Raw genomic sequence first — 19,233 nt, forward strand, 5'->3', positions numbered from 1 at the left:
AGGTAAGCACTAAGGCGTCCGGTGAGGGGTTTCGAGTGCCATCTTGTCAGCGGTGTGATTCGTGCTGTGCCTAGTTGTCCCCGGGCCTCTCAAGATTATAAGAGTAGTGGTAATTGACTTGGTGATGGTAGGTACCCTCGGGACTGATGAACAATCCTTAGGTCATGAGTGCACCTCACCTGCACATTTTCCACTTTAAGCTGCAAGTAGTAGTCTCAACAATTCAGCCTGTGTCGGGTTACCAACGCATCACTGCGCGATGAAAGTAACGTAGTACTCCAGTATGATCCAGAAACCCTTTGCATGGGTGAAAGGACACTTCTTCCAGGCCACATGCATGTGTCAAAGTGGCTTGTGGACAGAGTCATACGTGAATGTCACCTCACTCCGGTGAGTATGAAGAAGTGGTTGGCACTATCTCCTTTGCTTTGACCATCCTGACGTCAGGGTGCACCGCGCTGCCGGAAACTGATTCTTCGACAACGCGACGATCAGGTAGACAGGCCGGCATAGCAGGGACCAGCTATTGCGACTTCAAGTGGTAACCTCGTTCTGCACGAACTCGTCACTACAGGCGGTTGCAACATTTGATGTGGCAGTCGGGTAAATCTCCAATGTCCGAACGTATGCAGAATCCGACAATGAGCAATCAATGCTTTGGCCCTGAAGGAGGAACGAAATAATGCGCCGCGGGTTGGATCAACACCACTGATCTTTCGTAGTCGCCAACAAGTTAGTCACTGACGACTTTTTGACCATCCCAGATAAGCAGCTCTAAGAAGCTTAGCGCTTCGGAACCATCATACTGTGATTATCTGCAGCAGGTTAGGAGTCCTGCACGTCGGTTCCTTCCGCAAGTATTTGGATTGCCCTCGCAACCCACGACCCGGCCCCTCACAGTCTCTCGGCTTAGTTTAGGGGTTGACGCGGCCGTTCATTCCACTAGATCGCTCTCATGTCTCATTGCAAGATTCACTGATGGTAGCACCACCCATGGGCGGATCAGGAAGACTGCTAGGCCCTCGGCCTGGACTCGACTCACTGCCAGTAGGCGATACACCAGCAGAATCTTGAGCAAGTTCTTCGCGCAAACAAACCGTCTCTAGCATATTGGTCCACTTTCCACTTGTGCCAGCATGACTGTGCTTGAGATGTTGTCGAAAATGGTCGGCCCGATAGAACTTCTTTGCTTGATTACATTCACCGAACTTGTGAACGCTGGTGAGGTGATCCAGCCGACCATTCCAATCCGGTTGGGGCATATTCGTAAATTCTTCCCCACAGTAGCCACAGGCATCGCACTGAGCTGTACCAGCCGCCGAAGCTGGCGTCGGCGGTACCGGGTGGAAGATGGTGCGATAGTCGACGATGGCTGCACATGACCATGAATAACGGCGCAAATGAAGGGAGTTTTGATGACGCTCAGCCTCGTTTTTGTTCTTGAATCGATTATTACAATATTGGCAGGAGTACTGCTTCTCCATTTGATGTGCTCTGTCAAAGTAAAGTCAGCTAGATTCACGGTTTCAAAAGCGGGGACGGCTTTTTCAAAGAGCCGCCTTGCTGTGCTTACCTCAACTCGTCTTCCGTGTCAAACTTCTTGGGCTTCTTCGGACAACAGTCACATATGAAAGAGTTGCCGATACGGGTGACGGGTGGTAACATGCTATCGCTCACGGCACTTTGAATAGACATTTTTCCATGAAGGTGTTTTGTATCGATGGGAGGTTGAGGAGGCTGCTTCCGTGCTGGCGTGATTGACGTGGCAGGGCTCGAGACAGGGTGGGCCGAGGTTATGTATGCAGCCTGTGAAGGGTCTAGCGGTGACTGCTTGTCGAAGGATGAAATGCTGGTCATGCTACTGGCAGCAATTGAAAGCGAAATTGAAGAGGCGTAGGAATTATGCCTTGCGCTAGACGCCGTCGAAGACACTGATCCGTGCTTAGGCTGATATCTTGACACGGACGATCGTGCAGGCATGGTTGCGTGAAATTTTGGGAGCGACTCTATCGCAGAGGTGCCACGTGATGGCGATCTGTCGTCCCGAGCCACCTCGGATGGAGGAGACAGCGCCCTGCGCTTCATCCCTTGTTTAGGAGATCGCCGTCCCGCTTGCTGCTGAGATTCACCTAGATGTAAATTGCGAAAGCCGCCACTCTCGTCGCCGGCAATGTCAATATCACTTTCGAGGAACATTCCGTGCTCATAGCTGCCTCTTTGAGACCGACTTGCGAGACTGGCCAGGTCGTCGAACCCAGCGACTGAGGCGCTGGTGGAGTGTAAGCCGCTGGGTCGAGAATGAACGAACAACTCTGGGTCCAGGACCAGTGAAGCAGCCGCACTCTCTATCGAGGGACTTCGATGATCCATGTTGTAATCACGCCAACCAGGTCGGGACCCCGGCGAAGCACCTGCTGATGCCGGGCTTGTGATCCATCTGGATATCGGGTCAAACGAGGCCGGTGTAAGCTCATTGGTCGACAGTGGCTGCGCTCTGAAATCCCTTGTCTGAAGTGAGAGGTGGTGAGAAATAGAGGTAGATTCGGCTGAGCCTGACCTTCTTGAAGGGTGAGACGGCGAAGTCGGTTTCCCGATCTTGCTCAGTAGCCTTTGGTCGTATGCCTGCGCCGAAAGATTGAAATCTCGTTGTGCAAGAGGCATCTCGCCTTGTAGTCTAAAAGAGGAAGCGGTCATCAGCACAGGTTATTCTCGACTCGCCAAAAGATGAAGCTAAGGGGCGCCAAAAGCAGCCCCCACGAAGGCAAACGCAAAAAGTCCACATAACGTCAGTGGGTCCAGGCGGCACAATGCGAGGCTCTGTTGGGCAAGGAAATATGACGGTTGCAAAACATGTCATCAAGGACTGACCTTTGGTTTGTGGAGGGTGGTGAAGGCGGCTTTCGGACCAAATGTGGCACATGGAAACCCGCACGTATATCGGCTTGTGAGGGTGATCTTACTGTCGACACGGTGCTGCCTCTACGATAGTAGTCGTCATCCACGTCAACATGCTCGCCTTCCTCTGAACGGCCAGAGTTCCTCCTCGATTCCATGTAGCCTCTGTACAGACTCGAGCCTGGATTGATCGGCGCCAATCGTCGCTCCAACTTGAATGGATCGCTGTTTCCCCAGTTCCAGGCAAGATCTATACCTTGGGCCAGTTCTTCATTGTATCTTGGTGGTGGCAGAGGTGGTGGCGGGTCGTCAAAGCGCACACCAGGTATTGAGAGTCCTTCTGTAGGGCCTTCCTCTGATGTTTGGGAGTTCGACCGCGACGTGCTTCCCTGTACAGCAGCATCCTGGCTATAAGATGATTTCCTCCCATCAGCAGAGGCGTGAGGCCTGCGGAAGTCCATGACCAGTTTCAGAACCACTGTAACATCGGAGAGTGGATGGCGATTCTGGGGCGCGCGTGCTGTGGCTACTGGAGGCCAAATAGATACTTTGAAGTGGCAACTGCCAACAGTCACTGGTAACGGTCCGTATTACTGGGTATGCTTGTGTTTTTGGCTAAATCCAGCTGACGTGGTCAGGCTTGGGGTTCCTTCTCGCTTTATTCCAATGATATGAGCCTGGACATTCGTACCAGGTTGAATGCTCGTGGCCGGTAGGAGAATCGAAGGTCTATATTGTCGGACGGTATTGGATTTTGCGGTAAGGACAGGAAGTAGAGTAGACCTCTCAAGCCAGCGTTAGGAGAAGGGAAAGTACGTGACGACCAGTCAGAGGCAGAACTTGAGGATATGAGGGAGGAGTGTGCGGGCGGTAGGAGGGGGATGTTGTAATCCTAATGAGCACTTCAGGCCAGCAGTAGGCGGAGGTCAACCGAGCAGTCGTATGGAAGGGTATAGGTCGTTCTACATGGTGCAATCATGGATAAGAGGTGTGTCGGAGCGGTATTGATTTGCTCGCAGCTTTTGTCAATCGCAGGACGAAGTAAGTGGACGAGAAATCCTGACCAGGAGGATCCGACAGTGCATGGCATGGCATCGCAGGCGCCAACGGAACGTGGACATGGGCAGCAGCCTCTAGTAAAAAGTGGGCAGCGGTTACAACAGTAGAGTGTGCCAGGGCTCACTCTTAGAGTGCCAGCTACCTGAGATAGGTGTAGTGAGGGAAGTAAGGTCTTGATTTCTGACGGCGGCTGTAAGTGGTGTTTGTGCATTCGGATGCATAATTGGAGAAAGTCTCCAGAGTGGGAAAAGGGAAAGAAGATGCGTGGTCGTATTGGCTCTTGGGTCGTGGCTTGCTCGTTGGGCCCTTACCGGCCGATTTACCTATTCGTAGGGCTCGCGCTAACCTGGCAAAGAGAATCGGAGCCCTAAAATAAGTCCCAACTTTGCTGTGCCTAGGCATGAAAGTGGTTGAGATGGAGGGGTTCAGCCCTACGGGGACGAAAGGCTAAGGGTCGATTCTAGCGCCCTACAGGCCACAGAGGAAGAAAAAAGGCTGCTGCCGCCCAGAGTGGAGTTTACGAGGCGACAAGGGGGGTGGCCTTGCTTTCAGCCTAGGCCTGGTCGCCCGAGTACCCCTAACCCGGCCTCATGCAGCCCATGCTTCAAGTGACAAGTGCTCCATACTGACCATCGATGATGGTGTTGATCATGGAAGTTCGGGACCCGCCACTCCTCTTCGTAAAGGTCGTCTATTACGGACATATCGCGCAATCCTGGGTAGCCAGGCCGAGGTACGGAATAGAGGCCAGTCCCAATTCTAAGTAGTCACTGTACCTTCGTCTTATTCTCCTCCCTGCCTGCCATACGGAGTAATTGACTTACGGTCGACAAACGCTTGTCCAAAATCCACAACCTCTCAAGAGCATGCTATCCCGTAAGCCTTATGAGCGTCAGTGGACCATCTTGTTCAACGCCAACGACATCAAACTTCGGCGAGGCAGGATCCTTCAGCTTGTGTGTCGGACGGACTGGCTCCTGAGGCGACAAATATTCTCAATACTTGAGTAGGGAATAATATTGAGACAACGTCTTTCGTAATGACGAGAAAGTTTACTCATACAATCCCTGTTCAGCTGTTCTTTGTTTGACACAATTCGCCCCGAGTGGGAGACATTGTACATAGTACATGGCGAATTGTTCATGCATTGAAATTTGCCCTAAGACTGGCGCACCCGTGACTGGACGACCGGCCCGACCCCAAGCATTGAGGCGACCTGATGAATCTGGGATGATTCGATAAACAGCTGTGGGCTTTTCTTGTTGTAGTACCGTATGAGGTGTAGGCCGCCAGCCAGTGTTGTCAACACTCACTAATGCCAAATCCAGTTGTTCGGGGTGTGCGTCCCCATCTCAATCGCCTTTGATTCACCTCAGCCGATAGGCTTGTCAGGTTGTGTCAAGAGATTGGTATCACAGCTCGCCACTTGTTCTCAATCTGTGTCTGCTCGCGTGGCGCTTCGTATGTAAGTGGACAGCCGATGTGACCTAGTGCAAATCCATGTCCTCTTGTGTCGAACCTAAAACAATATGGCAGCAGCTGTTGCTTATTCCTGGAAGGATGAAATTGTCATCTGATACTTTTCCCCAAGGAAGCAATTACAAGCCATGTGGCTTGTACTATACGAGTATTTTGCACCTGAAGACCCGGCCACGAGGAGTTTAGCTTAACATTGTGGCCGGGGAAGCTTCACGTCATCTGCCAAGGGGTTGCCTGCGGTTGCTGACAGAGTTGAAATGGATACGAACATCAGAACTCTGTTTATCCTCAACACAAGGTCAGTATGTCTGTCGTGCGCGGTACAATATCGCATCCATGTCAGAGACAGATCAGCAGGCCGACTGTGTCTCGCATGACTTGCATTTTTGACCGATCCTAGCTGAATGGAAGCCTTTTCCCCGCCCCTGATATTTCCTGCTCCGCGGAGACTTTGGGATCTCTGTTCAAACCCATGGCAGATGTTCTCCTACGGAGATTCGTACCTGACCAAGTCAGAAATGACCTTTGATCTGCACACCTCGCTCAAAAGGGACATTGCTCGCGAACGCCTGTGGTATCCAGGCAGCCTGTTTCCAGTAAAATTGGCACTGTCTGACAGGGAGTCCAACGACGATATGTACATGGTCCACCAAGTTCGTGACAGCGAGTGCCTTGCCTTCAAGCTAGTAAGTGAACGGTAGAGCTGATGCGCTTCCTCCTACCAAAGATGTGCTATATCGTTGTGTGTTCAAAGGACTCCTGAACGACAAGACGAAAAGGTATCTATCTGAACCTAAAGAGCAACAACGGTCAGACGATGCCACTTTTTCTGGAAACAGGCTTGCCAGGTACGAGGGTGTGATTCACGTCGAACAGTTGCTGTTCTGGAGGTCGTTGTTCACATGGCTCCTTCTCAAACTGCAATGACGACAAATACATAACAAGTGAGTCGACATACGAATGCTTCACGGCCTCTTCTGTCAGGGGTCAGGGCATGCCCCCATTGTCTAACGAGGTTCTCATCTATGAAGACGAAAGCCATGTTGAAGCGGACATGTTTCCTCTCAAGGTATAGTCATCGGATCTGTTTCGACGAGTTACAGCATTGTTCACCGTTGAGGACTCCTGCGATCTCCTCCAGTAGTCGAATGGCAGACACCATGTTTCACGATGATTTCGATGTTGTGGAGATGATGTGGTGTGGAGTTCAGGAGGTTGATCAGACGTCAGGGTGCTTTATCCGACAAGGCTGGTGAATGATGCACGATATTATTGGTCTGCTAATGGTATTTTTGATGAAGGGATCTGTAGGTGGTCACAACAGGCAAATCGAGGGTCGAGAAAGGAGTCCCACGCAAGCATGAGCGAATCAACGACTGCAAGCAAGGTTTAGGGGGAAGTAAAGGAAAATTCTGGAAGAACGGAGATGCATGGCCCCGGGACAGATTGGTCGCTGGTGTCGGAGCACGCAACCAGAGACGGGCAAAGATCCGAAAGGATTAATGATCTGGATCATCTGGTACTAGTACACAGTAAGGCAAGCATCACGCTACCAGGTACCCTGGAGCATGGGGACTTTGGAGCAGCCGAGAAGGATTTTGTGGGTATCAGGGCTCCCTCATCTCCAGCAATATGTGGTCATCGCCTGAAGTCGAAAGCACAAGATTGAGGACAGCATGTTGATGTCAACCTCTTCACGAGACGAGAGTCCTGAACAATCACTACCTTATATCCGATGACGCACAGTACATGAAGCCGATCAACTGGGCCAGAAGGACATACAACACGGTCCTCTGTAGCGGTGAGCGCTTGCAGGCCCATGTTGACGCGGCGATGCACCAAGAGCGGTCAATCCTTGTACAAAATTCGGCGACCACGGCCACACAAATGGCCACACAAGATGCCGTTCGAGCGATGTTCATCACAACTTCGTGGGTGTGGATCGACCGTCTAGCTCGCAAACAACTGCATCCAGGATCTAAATGTCCGAGAAACATGTTCGATATCCTAACTAAATCATGTCGTATGTAGGCACTGAGTTCCTAGTAGCATTTCACGAATGCCATTGGAAAGCCCCCTGATTCACGTGACTGATACTGAATACCGAGGCAAAAATGCTCCATGTTTCATTATTTTCGACTCCTATCAAACATCTTTCTCCTAACAACATATCCCTTCCCTTTGCTAAATTGCATATTCCGTGACTAACGAATACTCTCTCACTCATCTCGTGTGGCTTGTCTAGAAGCGGGGACCAGGGTTGCCGGCCATACTTCTTGCTATTCCACTCCATCAAGATTGTAACCTGAACCTGATCATCGCCTTCAAATTAGCCATAATAACCTCAACGGTCGCTGGATTTTCATCCATTGGTCCAACGATCATCCGAGGTTTCGCTCGGTCTTGTTTCATCTGGGATGGACAATGCAACTCTTCCCAGCAAGTGTCCCGGTTACAATTTGTACATTGATGGGTACGTGTGCCGCCCGCTTTGTCACCTTACGAAGGAGCCATCTGTCTGAATCTTTACTGAATGCGGTCACAGCTTTCAAGCCCTGCGACGTCCTCATGTCCTTCAGAGCTCCAATATCACGCATGTTGTGTCCGTGATCGACTGGAAATTCCCGCAAGGCAACGCTCCACTACGTGGGTTCCAGCATCTACACATCCCCCTGGATGATGTCTACGACTCTAATATCCTGGCATATTTCCCCCGGAGCAATGCCTTCATTCATCAAGGTCTCAACTACTGGCCCAAGACTGCCGGTGACAACGCTCGTGAAAGTGGGGTACTGGTGCATTGGTAGGTGAAAATCTCTCTTTTCCTTTGCAAGCCCATGTCTCTCTTCGATGTCCAAAGCACTCATGGACGGTATTCGGTCTGCCTTGGTTATGCCTGCTTCAGGTTTTGTTTGAGCCGGCCAGCCAACGTTGGAATATTCCAACTTGCCTCCCTATCACATATCACAACACCCTACATTGCAATAGGGTCCTGCTCCACCTATCTTCGAGACGGTCACAAAACCACGTCTTCGGTGATGCCGATGGTCCTTTTGTTAATTTGCAAATGACGCGTGTCGAGCATGTGAAATGTGGTCAAACATCATCCAGAGTGGCCACCTCGATTGATGTGCAAAACCGGCTTGGCAGCGGAGTTCAAGTTTTGCTCTCAGTTTTGCCACGCTGAGGTTTACCGCCACTTGAACGCGGGAATGGTCGAACCTTGGCCACACATTGATGTTGGCCATGTGAACTCTTCAAGTCAGGCCAAACGGTTGCCGCCACCGAAATTTGCTGGCAACTTAACATGTTTCCACGCGAAATGGAGGTCCAGCCTCATCACGTGCTTCAGCCTCGCAAGGCTGCGCATTGACGAATGACCACAGGCTCTCCCCAGGTTCCGAATGAAGCACATCCATGATCTTTTGTCATTGCTCCCATGCCAAAGATGAGATACGGTTGGTGAAGCTCAAGCTAACATGTCCGTCACAGTGCCATGGGCGTCTCTCGCTCCGCCACGATAGTGATAGCCTACCTCATGTGGATATCTCGACAACCCAAAACCATATCACAACCTCAAACCACCTCAAAGTCTGCTTCGTCTTCAGATTCCTCGACCCCAGAAATGGTGTCACTTCCACCCACACCACTTACCGTCGACACGGCGCTCGCCCTGCTCCGCGAGGCCAGACCACAAGTCGAGCCCAACTCGGGCTTCATCAAGCAATTACGCATGTACGAAGCCATGGACTGCCCAACGACCCAAGAACAGCTGGAGTCCCACAAGATCTACCGCAGATGGATGAACTCACGTAATGTCATGGACGCACTAAGCTCGAACCGCGCCCCCGAGATGGCAGACATCACGTTCCGCGACGAAGAGGACGACAGTGAGGACGACAATGACAACAAGCTCACCAAAAACCTGAACAACCTAGATCTATCCAGCCCTGACCCCGAGATCATTAACCCCGACATCTCTGTATCATCGCCACCCGAAAACACGCCCTTACCACCACCCGAAGTCGAGCTGAAATGCCGCAAATGCCGGCGTCTGATCGCCAAGTCGAACTTCATCATCCCGCACAAACCACCGCCGCACCGCGACCCGTCGGCAGATACCTCGACGGAGCCTTGCGGCCATATCTTCCTGCACCCGCTTTCATGGATGAAAGATACACTGGCTCAAGGCGGATTGGACGGCCGTCTGACGTGTCCCAACCCCAAGTGCGGCGCCAACATTGGCAAGTTCGCCTGGCAAGGGTTACGCTGCAGTTGTGGTGGCTGGGTCACCCCGGGTTTTGGTATCGTCAGGGGCAAGGTTGACCAAGTGCGCAGCGCCCAATCCAGGGCAAGGGGGATTGTCACTACCAACGACAGCGGCGGCGCTGCAGCAGCTGGCGGGAACCTGAGCAACGCAGTCAGACTCCCGCCCAGCATGAGGCGGACCACGAGTAACAACAATGGGAATCTTTAATGTGACAAATCACTTTAAACTCCATGCGCATATTCTCTGTTCTTAGTTCCTTTTCCATCATTGGAGGGCATGGACATGCTGACAGACCTGACCTGTCGACAAGCATCCCACGAACATATGAGAGGATGGCTACAGCGTTTGTTGACCCCCAGAGAAACAACAGGGACCATTCGGAAGCGAGACGAGGCGAGAGGCCAAGCCGCGGAGACAGCTGCATAAAACCTCTGACTGGGGGCAGACGGCCTCTTCCCGCCCAGCACCCGAACGATTACATGGTCGCTTACTCTTCCTTCGCAGCCATTGAAAGGTTCTGGGACAAGAGACAAGCCCACCAATCGCCATGCGAACACGCATTGGCTTTGGACCGAGCCGAACAGAGTCTTCCGGCCGAACTACGATTACGGCCGAATCTATCAATGCAATTCCTGGAATTTGCTATGAAAGTGTTCGACTCAAGGGGGTGTGGCTACCAAGTATGTATCGGTTTCGGTTTCGGTTTGCTTCGTGTTCGTTCCGACCTCGACGGCCGAAAGAGTTGGGTGATGAGCATCGGCTTGGACAGTAGCGACAAGTAAAACCATGATCGAATTATGCCAACGCACGAAGGATGGCCCTTGCTAGACGTCTAGGGAGCAACCCTTTCATGAAGCCAAGCTTGGACTCTGAAGTGTTGTCATCTATCAATGATAATGACCCCCTTCTACGGTCCAGCGTTCAGTCTCAACACCTGGTCACCCATGCATTGACTTGACACATCTTGCAACATACAATGGCATAATGCACGCAGAATCCTCTTGTCAGATTATTGCAGCATACCTGACCAACCGATGAATCTGTCTGTCTCGCTGAATCCTCCCTCTTCCAAGAAAGGCGGTTATGCGCATGGCTGACATCCTCTTGAGGCCGGAATAATGATTACCTATAGTAAACAATCAAGATCCAGAAGTCTTAGAAGATACCCCGTGAATAGGTAGTAGTCCGCGATTCCGCGATCCAGTCCGAGAGCCGCACCGTGATTCATTGACCTCAGCCTTGTAAGGCGCTTCGCTAGGCTGACGAAGGTCGTGCTGCGGAACTTTCCCGAGACCATCCGATCGAAATGTGCCTTATACCCGGGTTGATCCGCGGGAACGGCCTCTGCATATCGACCAAAGTCAATCGACACAAGGTTTCATTACTGTAGTCAGAATCCTTCGAGGCTGACATGCTTGAAGCAGGTGTAGGGTTCAAAGCCGGGAAGACATTCGCACCTTTCCACTTTGGGAATACTGGGGCTTGCCGGTTTTGTTCGAAGGATGCGCCTTCACCGTCGAAGACAAGCTTGACGATGCGATGCTTTTGCTTGATGCATTGAATCCTTCGGTAACTCCGAGAACAGTGGTCGCCTGAAAGGTCTCCCTCATGAAGTGGTGTGACAACCGGTGACCGAACGTTTGCGTAAGAGGCCTCTACCAAGGCTGGATCAACGGTCGGACCATTTCCGAAAGTGCCATACGCATGTCGCTATGGGCAATCTTCGCTTGTGCGAATGGTCCTAGTCGCGCATCAGCTTGTGGATTGATCTGTCCAGTACTGAAAATTGCATTGTCCCATGCAGTCTGTAGCCTGGAGATTCAAAGACACTATTCAAGCGGATCAGTGAGAAGATCTGGGGCCGGTCGTGCATAAGTTTTCAGCCTTGCGTCAGCGCTCGGATGTGAGGCATTCCGAGAGACGGTTCATGTAGTGGGGATTGACTTCATGTTCGCTTCGCAAAATGCACGAAAGGTTGAAGTTTATTTTGCACGAATAGCACGTTAGTGAGTCAGAGGAAATTCCGAAGCGATCAGCTCCAGACTAGTAGCTGTTGTCTGTGTGGACGTGGTGAGTCTTGCCGACTGGTATGTGGTGGAATTGACCGCTAGCAGAAGACCATTCAGTGATAGTGTTTCTCGGCGGGAGGCCGTACAGCTGAGGTGGGTTGATGCGTTGCCGCTTTTCCATTAGCAGCCCACGCCCTCCCTCTTCTATTCCCTTTTCCATCTTCATACCAGAACACGACCTGCAGCGTCCGACCTCGTATCCTATGCGTCATGCGAGCACTAGGGTCTCACAGACACGTGTTGTCGTTGTAGAGGCTAGGCCGTTGTTCACCGAATTTGACGTCTAACATAGAGAGATGTCGGCCAATTATCGACACAGATCGCGCCGCCCAGGCTGCATCTACTTTCCTTCTTAGAGCTGGAGCGGGCTACTTCTCCGTGGTTGCCGATAGTGCTGAAGAATGGTAGTCATGGCGAGCTGATCTGATCCGATGCGACAATCAGCGCCAGCCACCGTCCTGTCAGGTGAGACTGCATGGAGGGAGGATGCCGCCATGTTCTTCTTCAGTGGCGTCACGCAATTCTGCAAAGCAAAGCTGATGTCTCGGACTTGTCAAGCCCTTGACAATCGAATGGCCAGTCGTGCGAGGGCTTTTTATCGAGGTTTTCGAGGCGGGGTGACCTTCGGCAGGACAGTCGAGAACGATACCTGGTCAGAGAGTACTTCATGATTCATCATGCCATGGGAACACGAGCGAAAGTAAGCTCGAGCAGTTTCAGGCAATGTCTCCCTTGGGCGTGGCAGGAAAGAACGATGGGTCTTTTATTCGCTGTTGGCTTCTCTTTGCTGCTTCCATGTTCCGGATTCTGTCAGTTCGCATCTGATAGAAATTTCTGCCATGGAATTAGGAAAACACAAGGCCAGGCCATACACAGGGCCAGTGAAAAGGACTTACTTGTGCAACGCATACACTCGTTGAATATCCGCCGTCTTCTCACCAGCATTGGCACCGGATTGGAGCGCTTTGATCTGGACACCATCAGCGAATCCAAACACTACGAGCATCGAAGTCCTCACCTTGTCATCACGCTCTTTTTCAGCCTCGTCGTCGTCTTGGTCGTCCTTCTTCTTGTCTTTGTCATCGTCCTTAGACTTCTTCTTGCCTTTCTTTCGCTGCTTCTCCTCGTATTCCTGCTTGACCTTCTCAATTTCCTTATCTAAGACTTCTTTCTTTTTCTTCGCAGCCTCGGCCTCGGCATCGACTATAGGGGAGGCGAATCCTCTATCAGTCAAATGAGAGGGGCAGACGTAGAAGAAGTCCTAAAAGACGAGGTTGGCGTTCGAGCAGACCGAAGCATGCAGAGGCTGCGTCATATAAGACGATACAGCGAGTGAAGGAGTGCGTACCTTACTGTCTGGTGTTATAAGCACTTTGACAGATGGTTTGAGGCAGACATAACAGGCCTTTGAGGAAGCCTCGGCTACGGTTCGCAGATGATAGATGTTGGGGAAAGGTAGCGACATGTTAGAAGACCGAGATTAACATCTCATCAAAACAATCCTCTGATGACCGTCCGAGGTGCAAATTGAGACACGCGCTATGCAAAGACCGGAAGGCAAGAAACGAGGTGAACGACGTCGATGAGAAGAAGTGACGATGAAGTTCGGTCGCTCTGAGCTGCCCAATGACAAATGGCTTACCTAAGCCCCTCCTTATCGCGCCTTGTGGCACCCGTTGGCGACAAAAACTCTGGGGAAAATTGTTTCTGGCCGCAAAAAGTTTTTGAGCTTGGCGACTGATAAGGCCTCTGTTTGATTGAAGTACTGTTGCTCGTCTTGACACCTTGAATACTGGCTAACGTGAATATTCAACATGGCGGCATCGAAACCCAATGCTAACATGCTGTGGGGCGGCCGTTTCACCGGCGGCCTCGACCCTCTCATGGTATCCTACAATGAGTCGATTTACTTCGATCGTGCCATATATGCCCAGGACATCAAAGGAAGCGTAGCATATGCTCGTGCAAACTCCAAGATTGGAATCCTCACGGAAGAAGAGTTCAAGACCATTGAGAAGGGCTTCGGTGAGGTTCTGTCCGAGTGGGAGGACGGCAAGTTCGAGATCAAACCTGGTGTCGACGAGGACATTCATACTGCCAACGAGCGCCGTCTCGGTGAGATCATTGGTACTCAGATAGCCGGAAAGCTTCACACAGGCCGAAGCCGTAACGACCAAGTCGGCACAGGCATGCGACTTTGGCTAAGGGATCAGTTGCGTGAGATGGAGCAACACCTGATCTCTTTACTCCGTGTTACCACATCTCGGGCCAAGTCGGAGATCTCAGCTTTGATGCCTGGGTACACTCACTTGCAACGGGCTCAGCCGATTCGATGGTCCCACTGGCTGTTGAGTTATGGCACCGTCTTCACATCTGACCTCGAGCGTCTGAGGGAGGTCATCAAGCGGGTCAACCGCTCGCCTCTTGGCTCCGGAGCTTTGGTGGGCAACCCCTTCGGCATTGACCGTGAGGCCATGGCCAAAGAGCTCGGCTTCGAAGGCATCATCAATAACTCCATGGCCGCCGTGGCGGATCGAGACTTTGTGGTTGAAACACTCCAGTGGGCCGCTACGCTGATGCAACACATTTCTCGATGGGCGGAAGATCTGATCATCTATTCAACGGCCGAGTTTGGTTTTGTCAGACTCGCGGATGCATATTCGACAGGGAGCAGCTTGATGCCGCAGAAGAAAAATCCCGACTCTCTCGAGCTGCTTCGAGGAAAGAGTGGTCGGGTTTTCGGATACATGGCGGGACTGATGATGAGTGTCAAGGGCCTGCCTTCGACGTACAACAAGGACCTGCAAGAGTCCTTCGAGCCTATGCTTGACGGCGTCAAGACAACGGCCGACTCCATACAGATAGCCACTGGCGTTTTGTCGACGTTGTCAATTGTCCCCGACAAGATGAAAGCTGCCCTAACCCCGGATATGTTAGCCACCGACCTTGCTGACTACCTTGTCCGCAAGGGCGTACCGTTTCGCGAGACTCACCATATCAGTGGCAGGGTTGTGGCGTTGGCTGAGAAGGAAAAGAAGCCGATGGACACACTAAGTCTGCAACAGCTGCAAGGTGTGGACAGCAGGTTCGCTGAGGATGTCATGGAGGCTTTCAATTACGAGAGCAGTGTCGAGAAGAGAACAGTTTTGGGCGGCACCAGCAAGAAGAGCATCGAGGAACAAATTGCCAGGATACAGGAATTATTAGAATGAACAGGATATGAGCGCTTCTTCTTTGGTGGAGGTAGAATAGGAGTTATGCAAACTGGTAGAGGTTTCCAAAAGTCTTGTTGAAGAAGATCGTAGAATTTCGATACCATTATATGATGGTTTTCCCTTGATTCTATTCCATACGAACCACTCATTATACAGTACGTCGCTGTGAGCGAGTATCCCGTTGCTGCTGTTGAGCAAAGACGCCAGCTCCGATGGCCGGCTGCTTAGTCTGGCCATCCTCATCTGCCACTTCCTTCAATGCGTTATCTTCCGCAGCCGTTATTGTGCCTTCGAACGCCGCGGCCTTCTGGGTGAAGTCGCTGACGACCGCCCGACTCCAAATCTCCCAGTGATTATACATCTGGTCCTCAATGCCCATGCTGACCTGTATGGCCGACTTGCCAAACTGTGCACCCATATGTCTGGCCTCTTCTGCGGCAATCCTACTCCTCGTTTCTTCCCGTCGTCGCAGTGCATAGAACTCTTTTCGTGCGATGTCGTAGGCTTGGGGAACAGTGATGTCAGGCACATTCTCGAGAAGCCATAGCTGTCTCTGGACGACAGACTCGCCTGACAAGGCAACACCCGGCTGCTGTACTCCCTTCGACCAGTCTACGCTTTTGTACTGATCTCCCGACGTCTCGAGCACGACTCGTGGCCGTGCTAACTCCCAAGGATGATCGCTGAAAAATCTCCTTCGTAACGAATCCTCCTCATATCTTAATGTAGTGGGTGCGAAAAGATGTTGGCCTCTAGTAGACTTGCTCTTTTTCGATTCAGTTACTTGAATGTACTGCTCAGTTCTCCCACCGGGGAGCGACCTTGTGCGCACTTTCGACAAAGGGTGTCGCATGGGTTGTTGTCTCGTAAGAATTTGCGCTGGAGGGATGTCACCGACGATGTCGATCCATTTCGGTGCGACGTTCGTCTTCTTTGTCTTGAGGTTTAGAAGAGCAGTTTTGCGGACATTGATGGCTGTGAGATTTAAGCGGCCCATCGTGGGCAGATGCTGGAGGCAACCCCCTTCACTCGACACTCATGCACTGTTGGAGGAAGCTCTTCACGATTGCTTGATTGAACGTTGATTTTGCGGACACTGTTGGCTTGAGTGCTTGGTGTCGATTGCAAGTCCGATTGAAATTCGAAGCTCTCGGTGTTAAACTGCGGCGAAAAAGCGCGCTAAAGCAGCACCCCAAATTTCTATAGCACGGTCCGAATATCCATACCAGTTCGTCTGTTGAATTTGTACGGGACTGACTCGATGGGCGTCGACCTCTTCACAAGTCAGTACTAGGTGGCGCATCGTCCCGAATATGCTGGCAGTCTTATGCACCGATCTCTCAAGCTGTCAGGGTGCAAAAGCCTTCACCATGCAGCATCGATAACGTCTCCGGGACAGTACGATTTCCTGCTTCCATCGGCGCACTCACACCAGTCCCCCATCAATCGTCGCAGCAGCCGAGCATTTTCAGATGCACTACGAAAGAAGAACAACGTGTCAGTGGAATCACTGTTCTATCAGGCTCTGTCTCGTGTGACAAGCTGCCACCGCCGGCGTCCGTCCACTTTCCTGGATCGAGCGCAATGGAGTTCAAACAGCGCCGGTCTGGCTGTGGGGAGGAGGTGTCGCCGAAGAAAAGAAGAGGCCGCCGGACCTGTACAGACATTCTGCATTCCACGTCGGTGCATGAGTAGTAGCCCTCGGTTGGGAACGCAAGCCCGGGAAGCTGGTCGTTTTAAAGACTTCTTTGATGCGAATAAGATCGACTTTGCAGCGAAGAGTCGCTTACCAATGGCTTTCTATCAAGATTTGGCAACGTTAGAAGGCAAGATTGAAGAGCTCAAGGACCCGCAACAAGATGAAGTGGAAGAGACAGAAGCTCAGCTGAATGAGCAATTGCGGCTGCTCAACTCCGTGCGCAAACTCGAAGACAAGCTGGCCAAGATGAAGGCAAGGTTAGCAGCAGCGACAAGACACGTACCGACGCCGATCGAGAGACCACCATCGTCAGAACCAAAAGAGGTTGTTTTGACCCGGGAGGACTACAAAAGCCTGGTGGATCTATACTTCTATACACACCACAAGCGATTTGACCCAGGAACGCCAGATTCGTCACCCACTCCTCTGCTGCTTGAAGATTATGTATTCAAGCTGTCCGAAGATTTTGCACCAATGCAAGCTTATGCCGAGTTCGATGATGAGGATAAGCATTTCAGGTCACCTTTCAGAGAAATCGAGGAGAGGCTCAAAACACGGCAGCTGCGAGAAATCACTGTCACGCAAGCATTTGTTGACCTACTGCTTGACGACCGCTCTAGTAATGCGGCGCTTTTCGAGGCCTACAAGAAACTTCCACAACCCGGAATGGCCTTCCTGCCGCGCGGAATCATCCGACTCTTTCTGCAACGTATGTCAACGCCGTGGCAGAAGAGCGCGAAATCCATGATCCGATATCTGTCGTTGATAGACGATGCGCAGAAGGCAGACGTCCCGATCACACAGGCAGAATGGGCATCTGCAATATATCTGGCAGGGCGCTCCTTCAAGCAGGTCACACAGGCCGAAGTCGACTCAGCCTTCTTGATATGGAGGCGAATGGAACACGAAGCTGGCGTGAAATCACATCATGTCACCTTCAACATCCTCTTTGACATCGCCGTCAGGGCCAACAAATTCCCTCTCGCGCAGCTGGTCCTCAAGGAGATGCACGACCGAGGTTTCCGTCTAAACAGGCTAGGCCGCGTCAGCATCATATATTACCATGGCTTGCGCGGCGATGGTGATGCTGTACGCAAGGCATATCGCGATTTTGTTGATGCGGGTGAGATAGTCGACACACTGGTCCTCAACTGCGTCATAGCAGCTCTTTACAATGCACAAGAACCTACAGCAGCCGAACAAATCTACGAACGCATGAAAAGCCTTCAACAGAATCTGCGCGCGGACAGGCGAGACGATGGTCAGATTGTCTTGTACAGACGATATCCAGGTCCCGGTGAAGAGGTCATTGAGCACGAACTGGCCTCGAACCACCTTGACAGAATCCTGAATAATGCGTCCAAGCTGAAAAGCTGGTCTCCTTCACACCACCAAGCGTTACAAGATTCTATGCCACTCAGACCTGACCACATCACCTTCCGAACCATGATCTCTCATCACATCAATGTCTCAGGCAATCTGAATCGAGTAACAGTTCTTCTGGACGAAATGGACAAAATGTTCAACCTCCCGCCTCAAAGCATCACATTCCAACTGCTATTCAAAGGTTTCGCTCTACACGGACGCACGCGCGACCCTGACGCGATGTGGAGTATCAAGCGACTCGAAATGGTCTGGGAGGCCTGTCGAGAAGCTATCAGAGCCGCCGAAGTGGCGCGGAGGCAGAGGCTGTCGGCAGAACCAGAGACCACGCTCCCCTCCGTGGAAAGGGCCGAGGACATCTCAATAAATAGCACCCAGTCGACGGACAAGCGACATCCGCCCCTCAAGCGGATGAGCACGTGGGACGACTTCGTGCTGGATCTCGCAGTGTTCCCGAACGAGCGACGCAAACCTATTGAACGCGTGCACGCCGAGCTCTTCGACGAGGAAAAGGAGGCCAAGAAGGGTCGCTTCAATGTTCCCTTCCTATCGTCTGAGGAGAAACAGCTACGATCCCCGTCCCAAGGCCAAGAGACGTATTACGCCCTCGGTGACTCGAAACTTGATCACGAAGAAGGCGAATATGTCCTGCCTTCGCCCAGCCAGGTCATCAGCTCGTCGGCCGGCGAAGACAATTTCGTGTCGCCATTGTTTCCAGAGGATCTTACCAGCATGCCGGAAGAGAACAATCTTGAGAGTCCTGCCGATCCCGAGTCGTATACCGATCAACAAGAATTAGACCGGCAGGACCACGATGATATAGCAGACCTACCTCCCGTCTCGATAACCTCTAGGCACCAAGTCACCGCGACCCGTGGGCTGGTGTGCTGGCTCCTACGTGCATACGCGGCCAGCACTGGCTCTCGCGAGAGCGTGGAAAATGTCTGGAACTCGGTGCGCAGGGTGTGGAAGTCGCAGGACCAGAACGATAAGGATAGCGTCGTGAGAGTACTGAGGCGGTGTCTGCGGGACTGTGACCGGTATGGTCCGCCTCTGTGATGTGAGACTTGTGTATATAGAATGGCTGTAAATTAGATGTCACATGAATCGCATCAAGTCTAGATCTTTAAAAAGTGTAGTAGAGTTTGGTTTGATCATTACATT

General features: G+C 51.8%; 6 protein-coding genes across 6 annotated transcripts; 3 read left to right on the forward strand and 3 right to left on the reverse strand.

The window, feature by feature from the left end:
- Positions 1 to 953: 953 nt before the first annotated feature.
- On the reverse strand, positions 954 to 3,356 carry EDD37DRAFT_646641 (uncharacterized protein; the record flags this gene model as incomplete). The annotated part of the gene is made up of 3 exons (XM_062817759.1): positions 954 to 1,494; positions 1,574 to 2,674; positions 2,869 to 3,356. 3 exons carry the CDS (start codon positions 3,354 to 3,356, stop codon positions 954 to 956), a joined length of 2,130 nt encoding a protein of 709 aa, XP_062672833.1.
- Positions 3,357 to 7,850: 4,494 nt separating this feature from the next.
- Positions 7,851 to 9,910, forward strand: EDD37DRAFT_646642 (protein-tyrosine phosphatase; the record flags this gene model as incomplete). Its single annotated transcript, XM_062817760.1, has 3 exons — positions 7,851 to 7,906; positions 7,979 to 8,236; positions 8,926 to 9,910. The coding sequence occupies 3 exons, from the start codon at positions 7,851 to 7,853 to the stop codon at positions 9,908 to 9,910; spliced, it is 1,299 nt and encodes a 432-aa protein (XP_062672834.1).
- A 2,578-nt stretch (positions 9,911 to 12,488) lies between these two features.
- Positions 12,489 to 13,237, reverse strand: EDD37DRAFT_646643 (VPS4-associated protein 1; the record flags this gene model as incomplete). The annotated part of the gene is made up of 4 exons (XM_062817761.1): positions 12,489 to 12,606; positions 12,669 to 12,742; positions 12,791 to 13,033; positions 13,121 to 13,237. 4 exons carry the CDS (start codon positions 13,235 to 13,237, stop codon positions 12,489 to 12,491), a joined length of 552 nt encoding a protein of 183 aa, XP_062672835.1.
- Positions 13,238 to 13,373: 136 nt separating this feature from the next.
- On the forward strand, positions 13,374 to 15,102 carry EDD37DRAFT_620994 (argininosuccinate lyase). The gene has a single exon (XM_062815971.1). The coding sequence runs from the start codon at positions 13,587 to 13,589 to the stop codon at positions 14,982 to 14,984; it is 1,398 nt and encodes a 465-aa protein (XP_062672836.1). The 5' UTR covers positions 13,374 to 13,586; the 3' UTR covers positions 14,985 to 15,102.
- On the reverse strand, positions 14,981 to 16,149 carry EDD37DRAFT_240487 (mitochondrial ribosomal protein S25-domain-containing protein). Its single transcript, XM_062810592.1, has one exon. It carries the CDS (start codon positions 15,982 to 15,984, stop codon positions 15,136 to 15,138), a length of 849 nt encoding a protein of 282 aa, XP_062672837.1. The 5' UTR covers positions 15,985 to 16,149; the 3' UTR covers positions 14,981 to 15,135.
- Positions 16,150 to 16,674: 525 nt separating this feature from the next.
- Positions 16,675 to 19,128, forward strand: EDD37DRAFT_560994 (uncharacterized protein; the record flags this gene model as incomplete). Its single annotated transcript, XM_062813863.1, has 1 exon — positions 16,675 to 19,128. One exon carries the CDS (start codon positions 16,675 to 16,677, stop codon positions 19,126 to 19,128), a length of 2,454 nt encoding a protein of 817 aa, XP_062672838.1.
- Between the last annotated feature and the right edge of the window lie 105 nt (positions 19,129 to 19,233).

Source organism: Exophiala viscosa (genome assembly GCF_022695815.1).
Source record: "Exophiala viscosa unplaced genomic scaffold EDD37scaffold_2, whole genome shotgun sequence".
NCBI lineage: Eukaryota > Fungi > Ascomycota > Eurotiomycetes > Chaetothyriales > Herpotrichiellaceae > Exophiala > Exophiala viscosa.